Genomic DNA, 20,670 nt, shown 5'->3' on the forward strand with positions numbered 1-20,670 from the left:
CCAAGCTCCTCGGTCCTCTCGCTCAAGTAGGCAGCAACCAGTTGGGGAGGTCTGCAGCTCTCTCTTTTTTAGAGAGATGAAAGTTGTTATTAGATTATAAATAAACAAAATTATACGAGTCATCCCCAAACTGGAGTTCGAGTGCACAGGGCCCTGTGACAGAAAGTCAGAGCCACTGTGACTCAATCCTGTTTCTAGTACTTACCAGCTATGGGAACCTGGAGCAGTCACTTGAACGCTTTAAGCCTTAATTTCCTCATCTAGGCAGGAAGATGAAAACAAGATGACTAAGGAGGAGACAGGGCGGGTTGAAGGGCCTGGGACACAGCAGGTGCTGAGGAGCTGACCATGGAATCTGACTACTGGCGACTGATGACTCTCCTCCAAGAGGTGGGTGCGGGGCCCACATGGAAATGCTGCCTGTTAGCTACTCAGCTCTCTCACAACCCAATATCTCCATAGCCTCAGCCTGAGAAGGATGACCTCCAGCACCAGGAGCAAGTTCCTTCCTCCACAAACCCTCCCCACCACAAACACACATACCAGTCTGAAAAGGAGGCCAAATGACATTTCTATAATTTAGCATTTATAGTTCCTTTATAATGATACAGTGTAATTTTTAGCTAGGTGTTTTCTCATCAAGAAGACTGAAAACAAAAAAAAAGACGAAAAAAAAAAGAAGACTGAAAACAACAAACAAACCGAAAACAAAAGGGAAAACTCACCACAGGTAAGATGAGGAAGTGGCCTTTTTAGTTTATTTCTACAACAGTCATAAACTCTAAAAGTTTTGTTTTAAAAGAAAGCCTGCATTCAAGGGCAAACCCTCCAGGTACTAGATGTTCACAGAATGATTTTTAAAGTTTTGTTTATGGTACCCCTGTAAGGTAGGAAAAGCAGGAGTCCCTTCGATTTTTTTTATTTTTTATTTTTTTTAAATTAATAGAGACAGAGTCTCACTTTATGGCCCTCGGTAGAGTGCCGTGGCCTCACACAGCTCACAGCAACCTCCAACTCCTGGGCTTAAGCGATTCTCTTGCCTCAGCCTCCCAAGTAGCTGGGACTATAGGCGCCCGCCACAACGCCCGGCTATTTTTTTTTTTTTTTTTTGGTTGCAGTTTGGCCGGGGCGGGCCCGAACCCACCACCCTCAGTATATGGGGCCGGCGCTCTACGGACTGAGCCACAGGCACCGCCCTCCCTTCGATTTTATACATACCAAAACAAAGGAGGGGACAGTCAAGGGCCCACCCAAGTCCTACAGCAGGTCCAGAGCCAAGTCTGGTAACGGGTATCCTGAGCCCACACCAGATGCCCTTTCCCAGCCAGAGGGGCAAGTGTGAGCATATGGGGGGTGGGGAGAGAAGAGGAGAGGTGGGAAGGGACACGAGGTGGACCCCAGCAGTGTACCTGCAGTGGTGGGCTCGGTCGGGCTTGATGCTGCAGCACTTGGGACACTTGTACACCACCTGCCCTGGCTTCAGCTGTAAACTCTCGATGAACTCTTTCGTGGCATTTCCTTTGGGCACTGCCCCCTGGAGGAAAGACGGAAGGCATCACAGCTAGGCTGGGGGTTCAATCGGTTCTAAGGTCTGCAGTGGGGAGAAGCAGCAACCACACACAGAGACAGGACATTGTGATCCCAACACGTGGACTCTGTCTTCTGAATTATGTCAACACCAAGGAATATTTATTAATCAAGAATTTTCTGAGGAAATGCCATTAGCCCACATTAATTCCTTGACGAATTTTCTACACCGAAGAATTACATTGTTCTTTATTATTTTCTTTCTTTTAAATAATAGGGTTATTTTATTTTTGCAGTTTTTGGCCAGGGCTGGGTTTGAACCAGCCACCTCGGGCATATGGGGCTGGTGTCCTTCTCCTTTGAGCCACAGGCTCCACCTCTCTGGATTATTTTCTATTTTCATTTGCTAATGTTTTCATTGAATCCACTCTTTCCTATATAAATATTACTGAGGATTTGACTGCCTATTTTTTGGTCTACATTAAATTTCCTGGTAACAGCTCCTGTCTTTCTGCATTTTCATTCATGAGTATGTATCTAATTAGTCCACTTTCCCCAAATCAAAATTTGCAGCTCTGGCTGGGTACCTATAGCTCAGCGGCTATGGCACCAGCCACATACACTGGAGCTGGGGGGTTCGAATCCAGCCCAGGCCTATCAAACAACAATGACAACTACAACCAAAAAATAGCCAGGTGGTGTGGTGGGCACCTGTAGTCCCAGCTACTTGGGAGGGTAAGACAAGTGAATCGCTTAAGTCCAGGAGTTTGAGGTTGCTGTGAGCTGTGACACCACTGCACTCTACTGATGGTGACATAGTAAGACTCTGTCTCAAAAAAAAAAAAAAAAATTGCAACTGTACATGTTAATGGGTTGTTTATTGGGACCAAGTTTTATTTATTCATTTATTTTTACCAATACTGTTGTTATGAAGGATTGGTAACCTGTATTTAGTTCTCTGTGAATCCACAAGCAACTGGGAGCCACTGCCCTCAGGTATCTGACTAGCTATCCAGCCAGAATGCTCTGTGACTTGCTGGCCAATCCCATTAGCATGCTCGTGAATACTTTGTGTTCCCTGGAGCCAATGGCACAACCAAAATGCCATAACAATGTGCTCTCACTGTGTACCCATCCAAACAGAAGGGAAGTGGGCAGTGCACAGTCCTGAACAGGGTCTTGACAATCAAACCTTCACCAAGTACCTACTTGCTGCTGAACCTTCTGCTCCCACCTACTTGCTGTAGACTTCAGGAATCAAAGGTCTCTGCTCCCAAGAGGCTCATGGTCTTTTTGAGGCTAACAAGCAATTCTAGTAAAAGGGGTTACATGCTGCGGAAGACATTTGTGTGTTTGTGTTGAGGGAGCACAGAGGAGGCAGCAGCAAATTAACCAGCAGAATCAGAGAAATTTTAAGAAGAGATGTTTAAGAGCTATCCTGAGGAAAGTGCAGAGGCTTGCTAGGTAGGCCTGTGAGAAAAAAGGATTCTAGCAGAGGGGGAAAAGCATAGGCAAAGATGTGAGGGTAAGCATGGTATATTTGGGAGATGATGAGAAAACCAGTGTGCTAAGCCCATGGTATGCGTTATCAGCAGAGAGGCTGGATTGATGGGCAGGGGCCAGTCATGTGGAGCACTGAATGCCAGGCCCAAAGGTTGGGGTGAGATTTTTCTTTATAGGCAGCCCAGAGCCATTAGGTAACACTGGTCTTCAGGAAGAAAGCTCAGTTGCCTGTGCTGTATGGATCAGATGAGAAGGAGAGATTAAAAATCCCAGACACCACTTAGGAGGTTACTGTTGATGATCTAGTAAGGAAGGACTGAGTTATGAAAAGACTGAGGCTGGAAGAGAAGAAAGGGAGAAAAATTCCTAGATCTCAATCTATAAAAGGTGTGGAGAACAATTTAAAATTGTGATAGTGGAGGGGGTGATGAAAGGGAGGACATGAACCTCAATAAGGTTTCCATTTTTAGCAGCTGGTAGGTGATGGCACCCTTAAGCCATTAACAGAGCACAGGAGAAGTTAAGTGGGGGAACTCTACCTGCTTGGCCCAGCTCTCAAACAAGAACCAGGCCAGACACCAGGTCAAGTGACCTCCATGGGCTGAGACTGGGGCCTCACCCTCTTGCCCGAGGGCCCTGTGTCAGGTCTGCACAGCACTAGGCCCACAACTCAGTGGTCATCCATGAGACAGCACAGTCATGCAGTCAGAGCAGCATCAGAACAAGAGAATCCAAAATTGCCCCAAGTCCTGAGTGGGCCCAGGAGAGTGTGGGTTAGGTGACAGGTGGGGGTTTTAGGCAGAGCATCCCTTGTTGCCCCGAAGTAGGGCTGACGGGCTACACCAGACCAAATGAGAGGTTCTCAGAGCAGAAGGGATGAGGACTGGGTGTCAAAACCTTTCCTATAAAAAGAAATTCTGGAAACTTCCTACAAAAGAATTCTGAGGCGTGGCACCTGTAGTTCAGCAGCTAGGGTGCCGACCACATGCACCGGGGCTGGTGGGTTTGAACCTGGCCCAGACCTGCCAAACAACAATGACAACTACAACAACAAAATATATAGAGAGAGACAGAGTCTCATTTTGTCGCCCTTGGTAGAGTGCCGTGGCGTCACAGCTCACAGTAACCTCCAACTCCTGGGCTTAGGTGATTCTCTTGCCTCAGCCTTCCAGGCGCCTGCCTGAACAACCAGCTATTTACAAAAAAAAAAATTTTTTAAACTGATTTAAACTCTTAAACTGATAGAGGCCATCTATAGCAAACCCACAGCCAATATTGTATTGAATGGAATTAAATTACCACTCAGATCAGGAACCAGGCAAGGTTGCCCATTGTCTCCACTGCTTTTAACATTGTAATGGAAGTCTTAGCCATCACAATTAGGCAAGAAAAGGCGATCAGGGTATCCATAGGTCATCCATCAGGTCAGAAGAGATCAAACTTTCACTCTTCGCAGATGATATGATTGTGTATCTGGAAAACACCAGGGATTCTACTACAAAACTCTTAGAAGTAATCAAGGAATACAGCAGTGTCTCAGGTTACAAAATCAACACTCATAAATCTATAGCTTTTACATCTATCAACAATAGTCAAGCTGAAAAAACAGTCAAGGACTCTATTTCGTTCACAGTTAGTACCAAAGAAAATGAAATATTCATCTAACAAAGGACGTGAAAGATCTCTATAAAGAGAACTATGAAACTCTAAGAAAAGAAATACCTGAAGATGTTAACAAATGGAAAAACATACCATGCTCATGGCTGGGAAGAATCAACATTGTTAAAATGTCCATACCACCCAAAGCAATATACAATTTTAATGCAATCCCTATTAAAGCTCCACCGTCATACTTTATAAAGATCTTGAAAAAATAATACTTCGTTTTATATGGAATCAGAAAAAACCTTGAATAGCCAAAACATTACATACATCAGAAATAAAAACAAAGAAGGAGGAATCCTGCTACCAGACCTCAGACTATACTGTAAATCGATAGTGATCAAAACAGCATGGTACTGGCACAAAAAACAGAGACGTAGATGTATGGAACAGAATAGCGAACAAAGAGATGAACCCAGCTACTTACCGTTATTTGATCTTTGACAAGCCAATTAAAACATTCAGTGAGGAAAAGATTCCCTATTTAACAAATAGTGCTGGGTGAACTGGCTGGCGACCTGTAGAAGACTGAAATTGGACCCACACCTTTCACCATTAACTAAGAGACTCTCACTGGATTGATTAAAGATTTAAACTTAAGACATGAAACTATAAAAATACTAGAAGAAAGTGCAGGGAAAATTCTTGAAGAAATCGGCCTGGGCGAATATTTTATGAAGAGGACCCCCAGGCAATTGAAGCAGCATCAAAAACCCACTAATGGGACGTAATCAAACTAAAAAGCTTCTGCACAGCCAAGAACATAGTAAGTAAAGCAAGCAGACAGCCCTCAGAATGGGAGAAGATATTTGCAGGTTATGTCTCCAACACAGGTTTAATAACCAGAATCCACAGAAAACTCAAACGTATTAGCAAGAAAAGAACAAGTGATCCCATCTCAGAGTGGGCAAGAGACTTGAAGAGAAACTTCTCTGAAGAAGACAGATGCACGGCCTACAGACATATGAAAAAATGCTCATCATCCTTAATCATCAGAGAAATGCAAATCAAAACTACTTTGAGATATCATCTAACTGCAGTAAGATTAGCCCACATCATAAAATCCCAAAACCAGAGATGTTGGCATGGATGTGGAGAAAAGGGAACACTTCTACACTGCTGGTGGGAATGCAAACTAATACGTTCCTTTTGGAAAGATGTTTGGAGAATAGAGACCTAAAAATAGATCTGCCATTCAATCCTACAATTCCTCTACTAGGTATATATCCAGAAGATCAAAAATCATATTATAACAAAGATATTCAAACCAGAATGTTTATTGCAGCCCAATTCATAATTGCTAAGTCATGGAAGAAGCCCAAGTGCCCATCGATCCACGAATGGATTAATAACTTGTGGTATATGTACACTATAGAATATTATGCAGCCTTAAAGAAAGATGGAGACTTTACCTTTTACATATTTACATGGATAGAGCTGGAACACATTCTTCTTAGCAAAGTATCTCAAGAATGGAAGAAAAAGTATCCAATATACTCAGTCTTACTATGAAAACAATTTATAGCTTTCATAAGATTATAGCCCAAGAATATGGGGAAAGGGGAGAAGGAGGGGAGGATGGGTGGAGGGAGGGTAATTGGTGGAACACCTATGGTACATCTTACAAGGGTACATGCAAAATTTACTAGGTATAGAATATAAATGTCTTAACACAATAACTAAGAAAATGCAGTGAAGGCTATGTTAACCAGTGTGATGAAAACATTTCAAATTGTTTATAAAACCAGCACATTGTACCCCATGATTGCATTAATGTACACAGCTATGATTTAATTTAAAAAAAAACAACAAAAAACCTTTCCTACAAAAAGAATTCTGGAAACTCTTCCTACAAAAGAATTCTGAGGCTTGATGCCTGTAGCTCAGCAGCTAGGGTGCTAACCACATGCACCAGGGCTGGCGGGCTTGAACCTGGCCTGGACCTGCCAAACAACAATGACAACTACAACAACAACAAAAAAATAGCCAGGAGTTATGGCAGGTGCCTGTAGTCTCAGCTACTTGGGAGGCTGAGGCAGGAGAATCGCTTAAGCCCAAGAGTTTGAGGTTGCTGTGAGCTGTGATGCTACGGCACTCTACCGAGAGCGACATAGTGAGACTGTCTCGGAAAACAACAACAACAACAAAAACAAAAAAATAAAAAAACAAAAGAATTCTGAGAATGAAAGAACCACTGAAGAAACAGAAAAATCTTCAAATGCAGAGAATGCAAAGGAGCTGCAGTTTTGTCTTTTGCTAAGAAAATGACTCACCATGGGTAAAGATTGCAGCTAAGGAGACTGCAGAGACAAATCAACCAACAACTCCCTCCTCAAAGTACGTGCCATGCCAAACATCCTGGGAAGGATGAAGAATCTACCGGAGCCAGGCCTCAACACTGAGTGGACATCTAGATGTGCATCTGCAGCGAGGTGCCTGAGGCTGAACACTGGTGAAAGGCACAGCCACCAGGGCATCAGGAGTGCAGGGAGGCAGGAGGACTGAGGAAGGCTGGGAAGATCCTGGGAGATGCTGCTCAGGGGACGGGCACCTGGGAGGAGAAAGAGGCCTTCAGACCTCCCAGCCTCCTCTGCATGTGGCTCTGCTGAGCCTCCCCTTCTCCTGCCTCAGGCAGGACCTGTTAACTCCTGAGAAGGACAGCGTGTGGCTGCCTTGTCAATCAGAGTAATGACGGCTGCCCCACTGATGTGTCTTGAAGATGAGGAGCTGAGGGTTCATGAGGAGCAGGAGACAACGAGGCAATAAGAAAATCTAAAGGTTACTTGTTCACACACACGTGCTCGTTTCACTGGTGAGGCTCAGGACTGACAGTGAGATGGAGATGAGGTATGTTACACCCTTTCAACTCTCTGAAGTGTTTCATTAATTATTATTTTGTAAACATGATCTTTCTGTGTTGCCCAGGCTGGTCTCAAACTCCTAAGCTCAAATGATCCTCCTGCTTTGGCCTTCCAGAGTGCTAAGATTATAGGTGTGAACAACCGTATCTGGCCAAAAATATTTTTTAAGTTCAATGATATAGAAATAAAATCTGGCCAGCAAAATGCAGTCAGAGATCAGGAAAGTCTATGAGAAATTTTAAAAGCAAACAAACTTTGGTATATATATGCAAGGACCACAGGGTGTGTACAATGCCATTTAGAATATAGTTTTGGATATAATAAATATGCTATAAAAATACATAACTATTGACATAGGAAACATCTATGATAGCTTTATATATATATATACACACACACACACATATGCATATAAACACGAAAAAAGACAAAGATACACCCTTAAAAAAAAAAAAAAAAAAAGCCAGGCATGGTGGCACATGTCTGTCGTCCCAGCTACTAAGGAGGCTGAGGTGGGAGGATTGCTTGAGCCCAGGAATTAAGGCTGCAGTGAGCCCAGCCTAGGGAACAGTGAGACCTCATCTCTTAAAACAGAGAGACATGCAAAAGTCTTAGTGGTTATCTTCACACAGCAGGATCACAGGCACTTTTGGATTTTCTTGAGTATATTTCTTAAATGTTCTATTACAAACACGTATTTCTTGCAATAAGGAAATACAGTAAAGCCCTGAACAAAAAAATAAACCTCAAGAAGGCTCTGTCCAAAGAAGGAATATGACCATCTTCCCTGAAGTGTGTAACCAAGACAGTATTACTAGCTAATCATGAGACATCCAAGGGCCCCCACTGAGGCACTGGCGAGGGCCCAGGTCTGGAGGTCTTCATGAAGGTAAGGCAGAGCCCAGATCACACAGCATGAGTGGATGTCCAAGTGCCTGGGAAGGGCACTGATCTAGGCAGAGGAAAAGGTCTCTTAAAAGCCCAGAGGGTCTTATTTTTCATTGTTTTTAATTTAAAAAATAATTTGGTTTTGGTAACTGCATGACTTTTTGTAGATCCTGAAACTACCACATCACAGCTGAAGTCACTACTGTCATAAGCATAAGAGAAAAACGTGCAAAGGGACATCATTTCCCCAAGAACATGAAGCAGTGTGGCTAAATTTTTCTAACTGAAAGCCCAGGTTGTTTTTGTTCAGGCCTGGTGTTTGAGAAAGTCCCAGTCACCAGAATTTGCTGTAAGCCCCAACGACCCCATGTAAAGGGCTACAAGAGGAAACCTCTAAACCAGCAGTTCTCAACCTATGGGTCGCAACCAACAGGAACTGTATTAAAGGGCCACGGCATTAGGAAGGTTGAGAAGGGCAATCAGCTCTCATGTGGTATTCTCATCATTGCCTCATTCCAAACCATGATTAGAGACATTATTTAGCAGCTGAGCCTTTCTAAAAGTGTGCCCTTCTAGTGTGACTCTATTTGCATAAACCTGGAAGGCTTATTCCCATCCAGCACAGGCCCCACCTGCCAAGCCACCTGGCCCATCTCTCAGAGCCAGAGAGCAGCTGGGCCAGCCTGGAGACATGAGCTTTCCAGGTTCTGTCTCAGACAACTTTTCTTCCCTCCCTCCCTCCTTCCCCTTACTCCCCTACCCAACCCCTCTCTTTCTTTCTTTTGAGTATCATGCTCTTCCAGGCTTGTCTCCACAGATGAGATGAACTAAGAACTCCTTGTTCTTAGTTCATGGTAAGGAACTTTTCTCTGTACAATTCCGGACAGATGGCAGGGGTTGGAAGGCCTGCTAAGACGTTTTTGCCACTGCTGTCTCACTTGCACTACCGAGACACACCTACTCCTCTCATTCTTACACACTTCACAGGGATGTCTTAAAGATTCCACATCACTACAGCCTGGCAGATCCAAATGTGCTGATTTTTTTCCTTCCTCATTTCTTCTTTTTTGAGACAGAGTCTCACTATGTTGCCCTGGGTAGAGTGCCTTGGTGTCACAGCTCACAGCAACCTTAAACTCTCGGGCTCAAGTGGTTCCCTTGCCTCAGCCTCCAAGTAGCTGGGACTACAGGTGCCTGCCACATGCCCGGCTATTTCCTCCCTTATTTCCAAAGTAATACTTGTTTGTGATTTTTAAGAAAGAAAATATAGATGAAAAACTAAAAAAGGAAAAATTCACACTTTGATAACCCAAGATTAAGTACTATTAACATTCTGAAGTATATTCTCTTTGTACACAGAAAGTCAGAAACATAAAAAAAAAAAAAAATCATACCACTGTGTATATTGGGCCCATAGTGGAATAAATTATATATAGTTTAAAAGAAGTGTGTAGAAACTGTGAAAGTGTTTCTGCTGTGGTCGGGGCAGAGCTCTTTTCCTTTCCAGCCTCTGCACAGAGCGCTGAGTTCCTAGTAGGGAGAATACGTAATGTGTATGTGTGTGTGTGTGTTTGGGTAGTAGGGGTAGGGTGTGATGTGATGCCACCAATCATTCCTCTTAGTGGCTAGCCCACACTTCTAGTAACCACCTCAACCTTTTCTATTTCAGAGACTATTGAACTGCTGGAATTAAATGCCCTGTGTACTCCTTACCTCCCTGGACCCACCAGTCCCACTGTCCTGGGGGATTAGGCTCCCAGCTGACCCTGGCTCTCAGGGGCCCCTTATTATTACCTCTGACCTTAGCCCCGTGTTCTCAGCCTACCCCACACCTTCCCTCCGCTTCGTAGCTAAGCTTCCTGAAGCCCTGCGTGCTTGATGTCTCTGTTCACCTTTCACTTACTCTGTAGTCCACTACTTTCTGGCACCGTCCCCTCCACGCCAGGGAATGAGTCTCACCACTGAGCAATTCCCAGAGGCCAACTCTCAGCCCTCTTCTCCCTGTCTGGGGGGCTGTACCTTCCCCTTGCTTGTGAAATCGCCCATCCAGCGACCCTCAGGCTCTGATTCCCTGCTCATTCTGCATTCTCTTCTGGACAATCTTTCAAATGTTGACCTCCGCATCTTCAAGAGGCATCATGCATGCACAGCTAAAACTGAACACACTCCTTTCTCCCTGGACTTTCCCCCCAATTCTCTCTTTACTTGCCTGTGGCACATCCATCCATCTTGTCATCAGAGCAGAAATCCAGTAGTCATCCCCGATTCTAAGCCTCTGCCCCACATCCTACCCACGCCACCAGGTTAATCCTGCCCAAACTATACCTAGAATCCTATGTGTGTAGCTCTCCCTGCCGCACCGCTATCATGACTGAGTTCAGATGATCTCCCAGACCTTCCTGCCTCTAGTCTCTCCCTTGCATCCTGTAGCCCTACCTCTGTCCTTTCTCCCCACTGATTTCCAGAGTTTACCTTCTAAAATGTGAATCCAGTGAATCCAATCACTTATTCCCCTGGCCTAAAAGCCTTCCATGGCTCCCTAGAGGCTGTGCACTTGGGCAGGGCTTACAAGGCCACCACAACCCAGCCCTGGGCCACCAATTCAATGCTATCTCCCTCCCTACACAGTCTCTTGCTGTGGTTGACCTAGAGTCTCCCAAAGGCACCATGGGCTCTAAGTTTTTCTTTCTGCCCTCCAGTGCCCCAATCTACCCTCCTTTCCCACCTGCCAGGTACCACCTTGCCTCTCATAACCAAATCAAAACGAACCTAGAGATCACCCCTTCTGCCTTCTTTCTTACGACCCCAGGCCACACCCATGGTAGAAACCATCACTGAGCCTTTGTGCTACCACAGTTTGTATGAGTATTAGAACACTTAATTTAATTACATTGTATGTAATTAAATTGTATGAGTATTAGAACATTTAATTACATACCATCTCTTCTAAATGACTGTAAATTCCATGAGCACGGACAATGTCTGTCAATTTGTAGCCCAGTAAATTGCCCAGGGCCTGGCATGAAGAATGTATTTAATAAACCCACACTGAATAATAATGATACAACATTTATTGAGTTGCCAGGCACAGTGCCAAAGGCTTTATAACAGAACTGTGTTTTGTCAGTTAATTCTGACAATAAATCTATGAGGTACAGACTCCGATATTACCCATTTTATAGATGAGGTAACTAAAGTACGCAAGTCAAGTGACTTCCCAAGATAACATGGCTAAGAAGTGGCAGAGGTAGGATTCAGACCCAGGCAAGTCAAATCTGGGCCCTAGGCCACTACCAGAGGATGAACATGTACTTGTCAGGTACTTCTTATTAAGTGACTTAGAGAAGATTTTTTTATTTTTATGCTTTGATGCCACAGTATCATTCATTCTACTGCCAACAATTATGTCAGCACACTAATATTAAGAATGAAATAGTCCTAGGATAATAAGTCTTGTTCCAATAAGTATCTAGGACAAAAATGAGTGTAAAAAGGACACAGTGGAAAGCAGTGAAGACAGGTTCTAGAAAATTGCCAATGATTTTAAGGATTCAACATTTCCCATCCACTTCAAGCAACAACAATGAAAATTACTTTAGGACCATGGGATTAATGTGTGACACGCTCCCTCTAATAACTCTCCCAGGAGCACAGAGCACTGCTCCAGGTGCATAGCCTCTAGGGAGCAGAGTGATCAGCCTCAGGCCTGCATCACAGGACCATCTGTCTCCTCCACAGAAAAGTAGGAGGTATGTGGTCCACAAATGGGTCACTTTCTCTCTCTGGAAGCAGAAAGATTTTACTACTGGAAAATCAGTTGCGCAGCAGCAGATGTGGAGTTGCCTGGCAGGAAGGAGAATGCAGCAAGCTATCCAAATGGACCCTGGGGCAACTCCCCTCACCTGACCCAGGCAAGATGCCAATAACGTAGGGCAAGATGGGCGAGGCCTTTCTCTGGCTGCACCCTGCACTACTCAGCCTGTCACAGGAGGACGCACATGCTACTCTTCCTCTGCTCCCCCCCACCCTGCCCCGGACAGACATCGTGCCAACTGGTTCTGCATATAAGAACCAGTTGCTCCTTACTGCACATGCTCAGTAAGATTGTGAAAGAGACTCCAAGAGGGAATACCAGCTGCATATTTGATGTGAGCCCCAACATTTCCACTGATGGTTTTTGGCAGCTGAAACTAAAATCAGTGGCTGAAGTGATCTGAGATTGTCATGGCAGTCTGTTTATAGAGAGGTGTTCACAGGGTGAAATTCCAAGGGAGGGGGCAGTGGCAGGCAGACAGATGAATTTTGTTTCTCTTGACAATGTGGTTAAGTTGAACGGATTTACAGTCATATGTTTGGGTCAAAGATGGACCACATGTAAGACTACACCGTGTTTTTACTACACCATTTCCATGTTCAGATGCACAGGCACTTACCACTGTGTCGCAGTTGCCTGCAGGATTCAGAACGGCAGCATGCTGGGTAGGTTGGTAGCCTGTATACCATCCGGCCTCGCTGTGCAGCGGGCTATCTGGGTGTGCGTAAGTTCACTCTATGGTGTTGCACAGTGATGGACACAGTGATGAAATCACGTAACAGTGCATTTCTTACAGTGCATCACCATCATTAAGCAACACATGACTCAGAGTTGATCCAAAGAAAGGAGGGGTAAAAATATGCTGATTGTAAGGGTTTATACAATTGCTGTGATTGTGTAACTCTTGGCTTCGAGCTTCCTGGCAGCCAGGACAAAAAGAAACAAGCTATGTCTGTCAGCAGTAAGCATCTTCTGGGAGACAGGCATTGTCCCAGATCTATAATTTAAAGGGAATCTCCTCAGGATTCCTGAAGGAATTCAAAGGATAAGAATTAAAAAGTATTTGGAAAATAAAATGTGGTGAACTGGGAATGAGAAAAAAGAGAGACATAAAGGTTTCCGAGGCCAGGTTATCTTTAAGAAGTTGCCTCCTTGGGGCAAGAGGAACCATTTTAGACCTCTAGATGTTTGAAGTGTTTCGGGAACACAGAAAGCTCCTTTAATGCTATTACACAACCTTGGAGTAGGTAAGGAGAGGGTATCAGGAGAGCAACACCAGTGCAACTCACACTCCGGCCGCAATGCCTCCAGCCCAGCCTATCAGCTGCGGACCTGCTCCTCTTTCCATTTGTCTTCCTCCCTCTGTTTACAGGCCTGTCCCTTTAACCCTGTTTCTCAAATGGTGGTCTCACCTCCAAGGTGGCCGCTTACATATTCGCCAGTCGTTTCTCTCTTCCCTTTCTGTTCAAGTTCTCTGGGGACCCATCTACTGCTGCACTGGAGTAAAGGGCTGCTAAGTCATTTACTTACACACAGATGGCGGTGGTGGTTGCAAGTGTTCTGATTTTACACTTGGAATAAGAATTTCCAAGCTGGAAGTGGCACAGTAACTATTGCAGGGAGATTATAAAAGTTTTGTTTTTTTTTAAACTAGTAATGCTAATGAAACAAAATGATACATAATGTGTACACTGTTAAAAACCTTTGGGGCGGCGCCTATGGCTCAGCGGGTAGGGCGCCGGTCCCATATGCCGGAGGTGGCGGGTTCAAACCCAGCCCCGGCCAAAAAAAAAAAAAAAAAAAAAAAAAAAAAAAAAAACCTTTGGATGTTAAGTTCTGAAAAATGTGTGCAACATGAGTTCTTAAGATACAGAACATTATAATCCCATTAGGGAACTCCTGAGAACCTTGAAGCAACCCCTATCTACAGACAGATCCCTGCAGTAGCAGTGAGGAAGCTCTAACTTGATCTGCTTTTCATTTGGGCTCAGATGGGAGCTGGGAGCTCCCATCTCTGCTGCCCCACTTCTCTGTTTTACATCCTGGATTTTGCATAAGATATCATGTGCTGGGGGTGGGGAGAGGGAGGCGTTGACATGAAAATCCTGAGAGGGGCCACATTTGTAGGACATGCTTTGAGTTGGTTGCCTTACTAATGATATTTAACAAATTCTTCATTTTTTGGCCCAGTTTTCTTTTGGGCTACCTATGAGAAGCTAACTTGCATTTGGGATAAGTCTAGAGCTCTCACCCATTTTGGACTGGAAATGGAGCAATACACCACAGCGAGAATCCTGGTCTCCTATATCCACTGCAAGGGCCAGCCTGTGGAGGTGCGTGGAGAGGCTGCAAGCTTCCATGTGGTGTATAAAAGAATAAATACACTTGAGGGCAGTGGGAATGGCAGGGTGAAGCCTCCTCTCCCACTGCCCAACATCCAGTTCCCTGATTTCACATGCCTCCTATAAACCGAGAACCTCTATATTCCACTCTCTGATCTGGACTTCCTCCGCCAGCTCCAGACTGGCTGTCTACTGCCCACCTAGCATCTCTGCTTGCATGTAATGTAGGGGCACTCTGGCCAGAACACAAGCCTCTACAATCCGCTCCTCCCCAGACTTTCCCACCCAATAAGAGGCACCTGCAATCCCGCAGCTGCTCCAGCCAAGACTCTAGAAGGCACACTCTGTGACTATCTGCTCCGTCAGCTTTCTGACAGCAGCGCTCAGCCTGGAAGAACAGGAGAGATATGGGAGCTTTAAAGCATCCCAATACCCAGGCTCTCTCCCTTAGGCCAATTACAGTAGATTCTTGGGGATGGGGCCCAGGCATCAGTACTTTTTTTTTTTTTTTGTAGAGACAGAGTCTCACTGTACCGCCCTTGAGTAGAGTGCCGTGGCGTCACACGGCTCACAGCAACCTCTAACTCTTGGGCTTACGCGATTCTCCTGCCTCAGCCTCCCGAGCAGCTGGGACTACAGGCGCCCGCCACAACGCCCGGCTATTTTTTTGTTGCGGTTTGGCCGGGGCTGGGTTTGAACCCGCCACCCTCGGCATATGGGGCCGGCGCCCTTCTCACTGAGCCACAGGCGCCGCCCAGGCATCAGTACTTTTAAATAGCTCTCCAAGGGATTCTACAGTACAGCCAGGCTTGAGAACTAGTGGCCTCAGTGACTCCAAAGCCAACAACAGCTTCTCTCTGGCTTCACTGATTCCACCTTGTGCGGAGCCATCAGCATATCTTGTCTGGACACCCGCAACACCTCTAGTCTCCCACCACTACTCGTTGCTCTTCAAACCTCCATCACAAGCACAAAGCAAACCAGATCACATCCTGCCTCTCTCATGGCTTCCCACCACACTTAGAATAAAAACCAACGACCTCACGAGCCCTACCAGGCCCTCTCCACCTCTTCTGGCCTCTGTTTCCCCACATTTTTAATAAACCAGGTCTTGTAACCTCCCTTCCTTCTTATTTTTTTGTTGAGACAGTCTCAGTCTGCTGCCCTGAGTAGAGTGCTGTGGCATCATAGCTTACAGTATTACCTCAAACTTCCAGGTTCAAGCAATCCTCCTGCTTCAGCCTCCTGAGTAGCTAAAACTATAGCTGCATGCCACCATGTCTGGCTAATTTTTATATTTTTAGTAAAGACAGGGTCTTGCTCTTGCTCAGGCTGGTCTCGAACTCCTAAGCTCAAGTGATCCTCCCTCCTTGGCTAGGATTAAGGGGTGAGCCACCACACCCAGCCCTTGTCCTGTTTCTTGAACATGCTAAGCACATTACTTAGTAGTAATGACTTAGTAGTGACAGAGGTACCACATGACTTAGTAGTACCACATGACTTAGTAGTCACAGAGGTCTGCAGGCCTCAGGAGTTCCTCTCCTCTGCCCTTGGGTCTTCATTTGCAATTAGGGGTGGTAAACCTCCAGCCTTAAGGTCTTAAGGCCACAAGTGGCCTTCTAGTTTCCTTAAGTGAGGCCTTTTGACTGAATCCAAATTTTACAAAACAGATTCTTTTATTAAAAGGAGTGTGAGGCTCGGCACCTATGGCTGAGCAGCTAAGGCAGCAGCCACATACACCTGAGCTGGTGGGTTCGAATCCAGCCCAGGCCGGCCAAACAACAATGATGGCTGCAACAACAACAAAAAAAAAGCTGGGCATTGTGGCAGGCACCTGTAGTCCCAGCTACTTGGGAGGCAGAGGCAAGAGAATCGCTTGAGCCCAGGAGTTGGCGGTTGCTATGAGCTGTCATGCCACGGCACTCTACCCAGGGCGACAGCTTGAGGCTCTGTCTCAAAAAAAAAAAAAAAAAAAAAAAAAATGGAGTGTGAAAGAGAAAGATTTTCTTGTCTCTTTTGGTGCTTAACAAAGAACAGTCTTGAAATCAGAAGGCTGTAGTTTCCCCACCCTAGAAAGAGGCCTTCTGGGACTACCTTGATCCACTTGATCTAAACTAGTCCCTCTTCACCCTAAAAAGTCATTACCATATCACCCAGGTCACGTGGTTTTATGAAACAAAGCCCTCCTCAATTTTCTGAAATACTTCATTCAATCATGTCTTCACTGCCTGACCCCACCATGAGAATATGAGCTTCAGAGGGCAGGGACTGTTGTCTGTCTTGCTCACAGCCATATCTGTTGCCCTGAAAGGAACCTCTCACAGAGTAGGCACTCAATAAACACAGCCTCTCATCTTGTTCCCCCACCAGTGCCACTCCTCCTCACCACTGCCAGAACAATCCTTATAAAATGACAACATTGTGTCTAATTTGTTTAAAATCCTCAGGGGCTACAGCCTGCCTCTCATCACCTAATTCCCTCGTCTTTGGCATCCCCACGTACATCATAAACCCAAACCTATTTTCCTCCTCAGTCCCTACCATCCCAAACAGCTCCTGGCTGCCCAGAGGTGTCACACACTAGCCTTTCAAAGTCTTTGTGCACGCTGCTCCCTCTGCCTGTCTTCTTGTCCTCAACGTCCCCTGCTTTGACAAGAACTGGGTCGGGCATTACCTCCTTCAAGCAGTCACCCCTCCCCGGAGTGGTTAATGTCCTCGCTCTTGTTCTCGACTAGCAATCATGTTTTCTTCTGCCATAGCCTTGATCACACAGGACCGTCCTCACCTGCATTCTCTAAACAGAGGGCACCATGCCTGGGGCTTAGTAGACACTAAACCATGAACCGAATGAAATAATGTCTTCTGCTTCTGTATCCCCAATAGCAAGAACAGCATAAGAATTTGTAAGTCCTTAACTTGTTTTCAGAACGACAACATTGATGTTGCTGGGAAAACTCTTTTTATAACCCTGTGCTTGGGTCACTTAAGTTATACCCCCGTACTTCATTTTCTTCAGGAGATGGCTGTTCCGTGATCCTGTAAGCAGGACTAACCTCACAGTGTGTTTAGTCCCCCTGGGGCACATGCAGGAGAAGAGGTGCTGTCTGGACCACTTGCTGGTGTGTAATTGAGCTGGGAGAGCTGCCTTCCCTTGGGACGGATTAATAATGCCCCTCCTGAACCAGCAAGAAATGGAGCCCTTCCACGACAGGAATTCAGGACCCCATCGTCATCACTGCGCTTTCCCTGGGGCTCATAGAAAGGAAATGTACGTGACCTGTGTCGCTGCCGCTGGCAGTGCTCTCCCTCTTGACTTAAACACGCACACCCACACACTGAAACAAGCCACAGGAGGTCTTTATCCAATAACGTACTGTTTTTCCCACACAAGAGAATGAACAGGAACAGAGGGTTGAATCCCAGGGTGCACAAACACTCACTAGCCACGTGCACAGCGTGGTATATTTAGCTAAGTCATCAAGCAGAACACCACTGCTTTACCCACAGATATTCACCAAGAGGCACTTGCTGTAGCCTGAAATAGGCTTGTCCAGCTTTTCAGGAAAAGATGAACCTCCCCAAGCAAAGTGAAGGCCATTTCCGTGCAGATTCCTGGAATTGGATGTGGCTTTAATTTCAAATCCACCCAGTTCAAGCCCTATCTGCATTGGGAAGCCCCATTCCGACCCCACCCTCCAGCATGCTTTCTCCTCTGAACATCTGCCCCAGTTTTCAAGGTTATCTGTACTTCTCTAACCAAGGTCCAGGTTTCCCCTGGATCAACTGATATACATGTCAATGTACATACAGTGTCATTCAACCAAGTCAGACAGATCGTGGTACATGTGGTGACCCCTCTTCCCTAATCAGAATTTCACAGAACTCTGAACAAGGGGATCCACTTCCCCAGCCAGCCCTGGCTCTCCTGTTTCCCAAATTCCCAAGGTCCAAGGGCAGCATGCAGGCTGTGGCCATGCCTGGGCCAGAGGAGGAGAGTGTGGGCTGGTCAAAACAAGCCCAGACATACTCACGGGATCCGTCAGCATGGCCCGGCAGTGGGAAGCCAGGGCCAAGAAGGCCAGCAGGTTGAACACAAATCCGTTGATGATGCTGTACACGTAGTCTCGGGATGGAATCAGCATGACAAAGAGGACCACAAACTCCGCATAGAGGACCAGAAACCAGGTGACAATGGCACAGGCGATGCCACAGCCATCACGGATAAACCACATGGTTCCCACAGGACCAGGGTAGGGTGGTGGGACACACTTCTCCGGCTGGAGGTATTCTGGTTTCCGCTCAATGTCTCGGAAGTGGTGGGTGGGGATAAGCATCATAAGCTATTCTGTCCATACTGGCATCTGCAAGAAAGAGGAAAGAACCCAGAAACTTGGTGTTATCTTATCACCAAGGAGACTTGACAAAATTCCCTTTCCAAAGGGAGCCATAAGTATCTATGTGCAAATCCCTTGCAGAAAAGTTGCTAAACTCCTTGCTCATTTAAAATGTGAGTGTTCAAGGCTTCTCAGCCTTTTGGCTAAGATCAAATGTAGTAAAGTTTGAGTTTTCCCTACTCCTGAGACTTAACTTAGCCTTTGTGAAACAGGACCACTTTGTTCCAAACCTTCTTGTGACAGATAATGAAAAGGGAGCCTCCAGCAGGGGTCCTCAAACTACAGCCCGCGGGCCACATGAGGCGGTGTGATAGTATTTGTTCCCGTTTTGTTTTTTTACTTCAAAATAAGATGTGCAGTGTGCATAGGAATTTGTTCACAGTTTTTTTTTTTAAACCATAGTCTGGCCCTCCAATGGTCTGAGGGACAGTGAACTGGTCCCGTTTAAAAAGTTTGAGGACATCTGCTAAAGGGTAAATGTCCTGCCCAAGGTCAGCTGTCCAGGAACCGCAAACTCAGCATGTCAATGTGAGGCAGGACTGGAACCCAGGTCTCCTCCATATAGTGCCTCCACAGCTAGGGAGGGGAGAGTTCCACGAGGTTTTTGCACCACCTGGCCGTGGGCTTTGTGGGCCTCTGTCCCCTCACTTGAGCAAGCACCCACATTGCAGTCCTGGCCACTCTGGTGAGGAACCTGTGGCCTTCTGATTTCAAGAGTGCTCTTTCTAAAGCACCAAAGGTGGCAAGGAAAGCTTCCTCTTTCTCTGCTGCACCTCTGGGCACCTTTTAACTTTTTGTTATGTAAAATTTGAATTCAGTCAGAAGGCTACAAGTTTCCTTAAGGCCACAGGTTCCCTACCCTCTCTAGGAAAAACATTCATTCCTTCAGAAATAAGTGCTGAGCAAAGCAGCCTTTCTAACAGCCGCAACTCAAGTCTTTGGGGACAGCAATGAAATAGCTAAGATGACTACAGTCTAGGTGTCCACAGCATGTGCTGCAAGACAAAGAAAGCTCAGATTCCCTCCTCTTCTCTCTTAGGCTGACCTCCTTGGCCTGCTGCATCACTAAGCAGTTTCCTCATTTAGAAATGGTGTTGGCTCAAGCTTCCTGCCAAATGTAGGTACTGTGGAAAAGCCTCCCATAATATAGACAATGACACAGTAAGTGATACTCCAGTCTTTTGAGAACTCAAGTAACTATACAGCAGGAGAAACCACTCAAAAGCCTTCAGGCTATGTGTGAAGACTGTGGCCCTGAAAGGCAAGGGCAGGCTTTCAATTGTTGTGCTGAGTTATCCTTATCCTTTTTTCCCAATTTTCCTCTTCCTCTGATGTCCTCACCTCCATCAAAGAAAGAACACCTGGGGGCGGCGCCTGTGGCTCAGTGAGTGGGGCGCCGGCCCCATATGCTGAGAGTGGTGGGTTCAAACCCAGCCCGGGCCAAACTGCAACCAAAAAATAGCCGGGCGTTGTGGTGGGCGCCTGTAGTCCCAGCTACTCGGGAGGCTGAGGCAGGAGAATCGCCTAAGCCCAGGAGTTGGAGGTTGCTGTGAGCTGTGTGAGGCCACGGCACTCTACCGAGGGCGATAAAGTGAAACTCTGTCTCTACAAAAAAAAAAAAAAAAAAAGAAAGAACACCTGGAGTGAACAGAGTACAGTCATGGAAAGTAAGGACGTGT

General features: G+C 45.9%; 1 protein-coding gene across 7 annotated transcripts in view; it reads right to left on the minus strand.

Annotated features, from left to right (window-relative positions):
- The window catches only part of ZDHHC3 (zinc finger DHHC-type palmitoyltransferase 3), a 62,552-nt gene that overhangs the window by 24,027 nt on the left and 17,855 nt on the right, over positions 1-20,670 (minus strand). For all 7 annotated transcript variants that reach the window (XM_053599422.1, XM_053599420.1, XM_053599423.1 and 4 more), the window contains exons 2-3: positions 18,629-18,958; positions 1,410-1,534 (exon numbers count right to left, since the gene is read on the minus strand). In XM_053599422.1, coding sequence (XP_053455397.1) covers positions 1,410-1,534; positions 18,629-18,934 — 431 coding nt within the window. In that variant the 5' untranslated portion in view covers positions 18,935-18,958. The remainder of the gene's footprint in view (positions 1-1,409; positions 1,535-18,628; positions 18,959-20,670) is intronic.

Source organism: Nycticebus coucang, chromosome 8 (genome assembly GCF_027406575.1).
Source record: "Nycticebus coucang isolate mNycCou1 chromosome 8, mNycCou1.pri, whole genome shotgun sequence".
Lineage (NCBI taxonomy): Eukaryota > Metazoa > Chordata > Mammalia > Primates > Lorisidae > Nycticebus > Nycticebus coucang.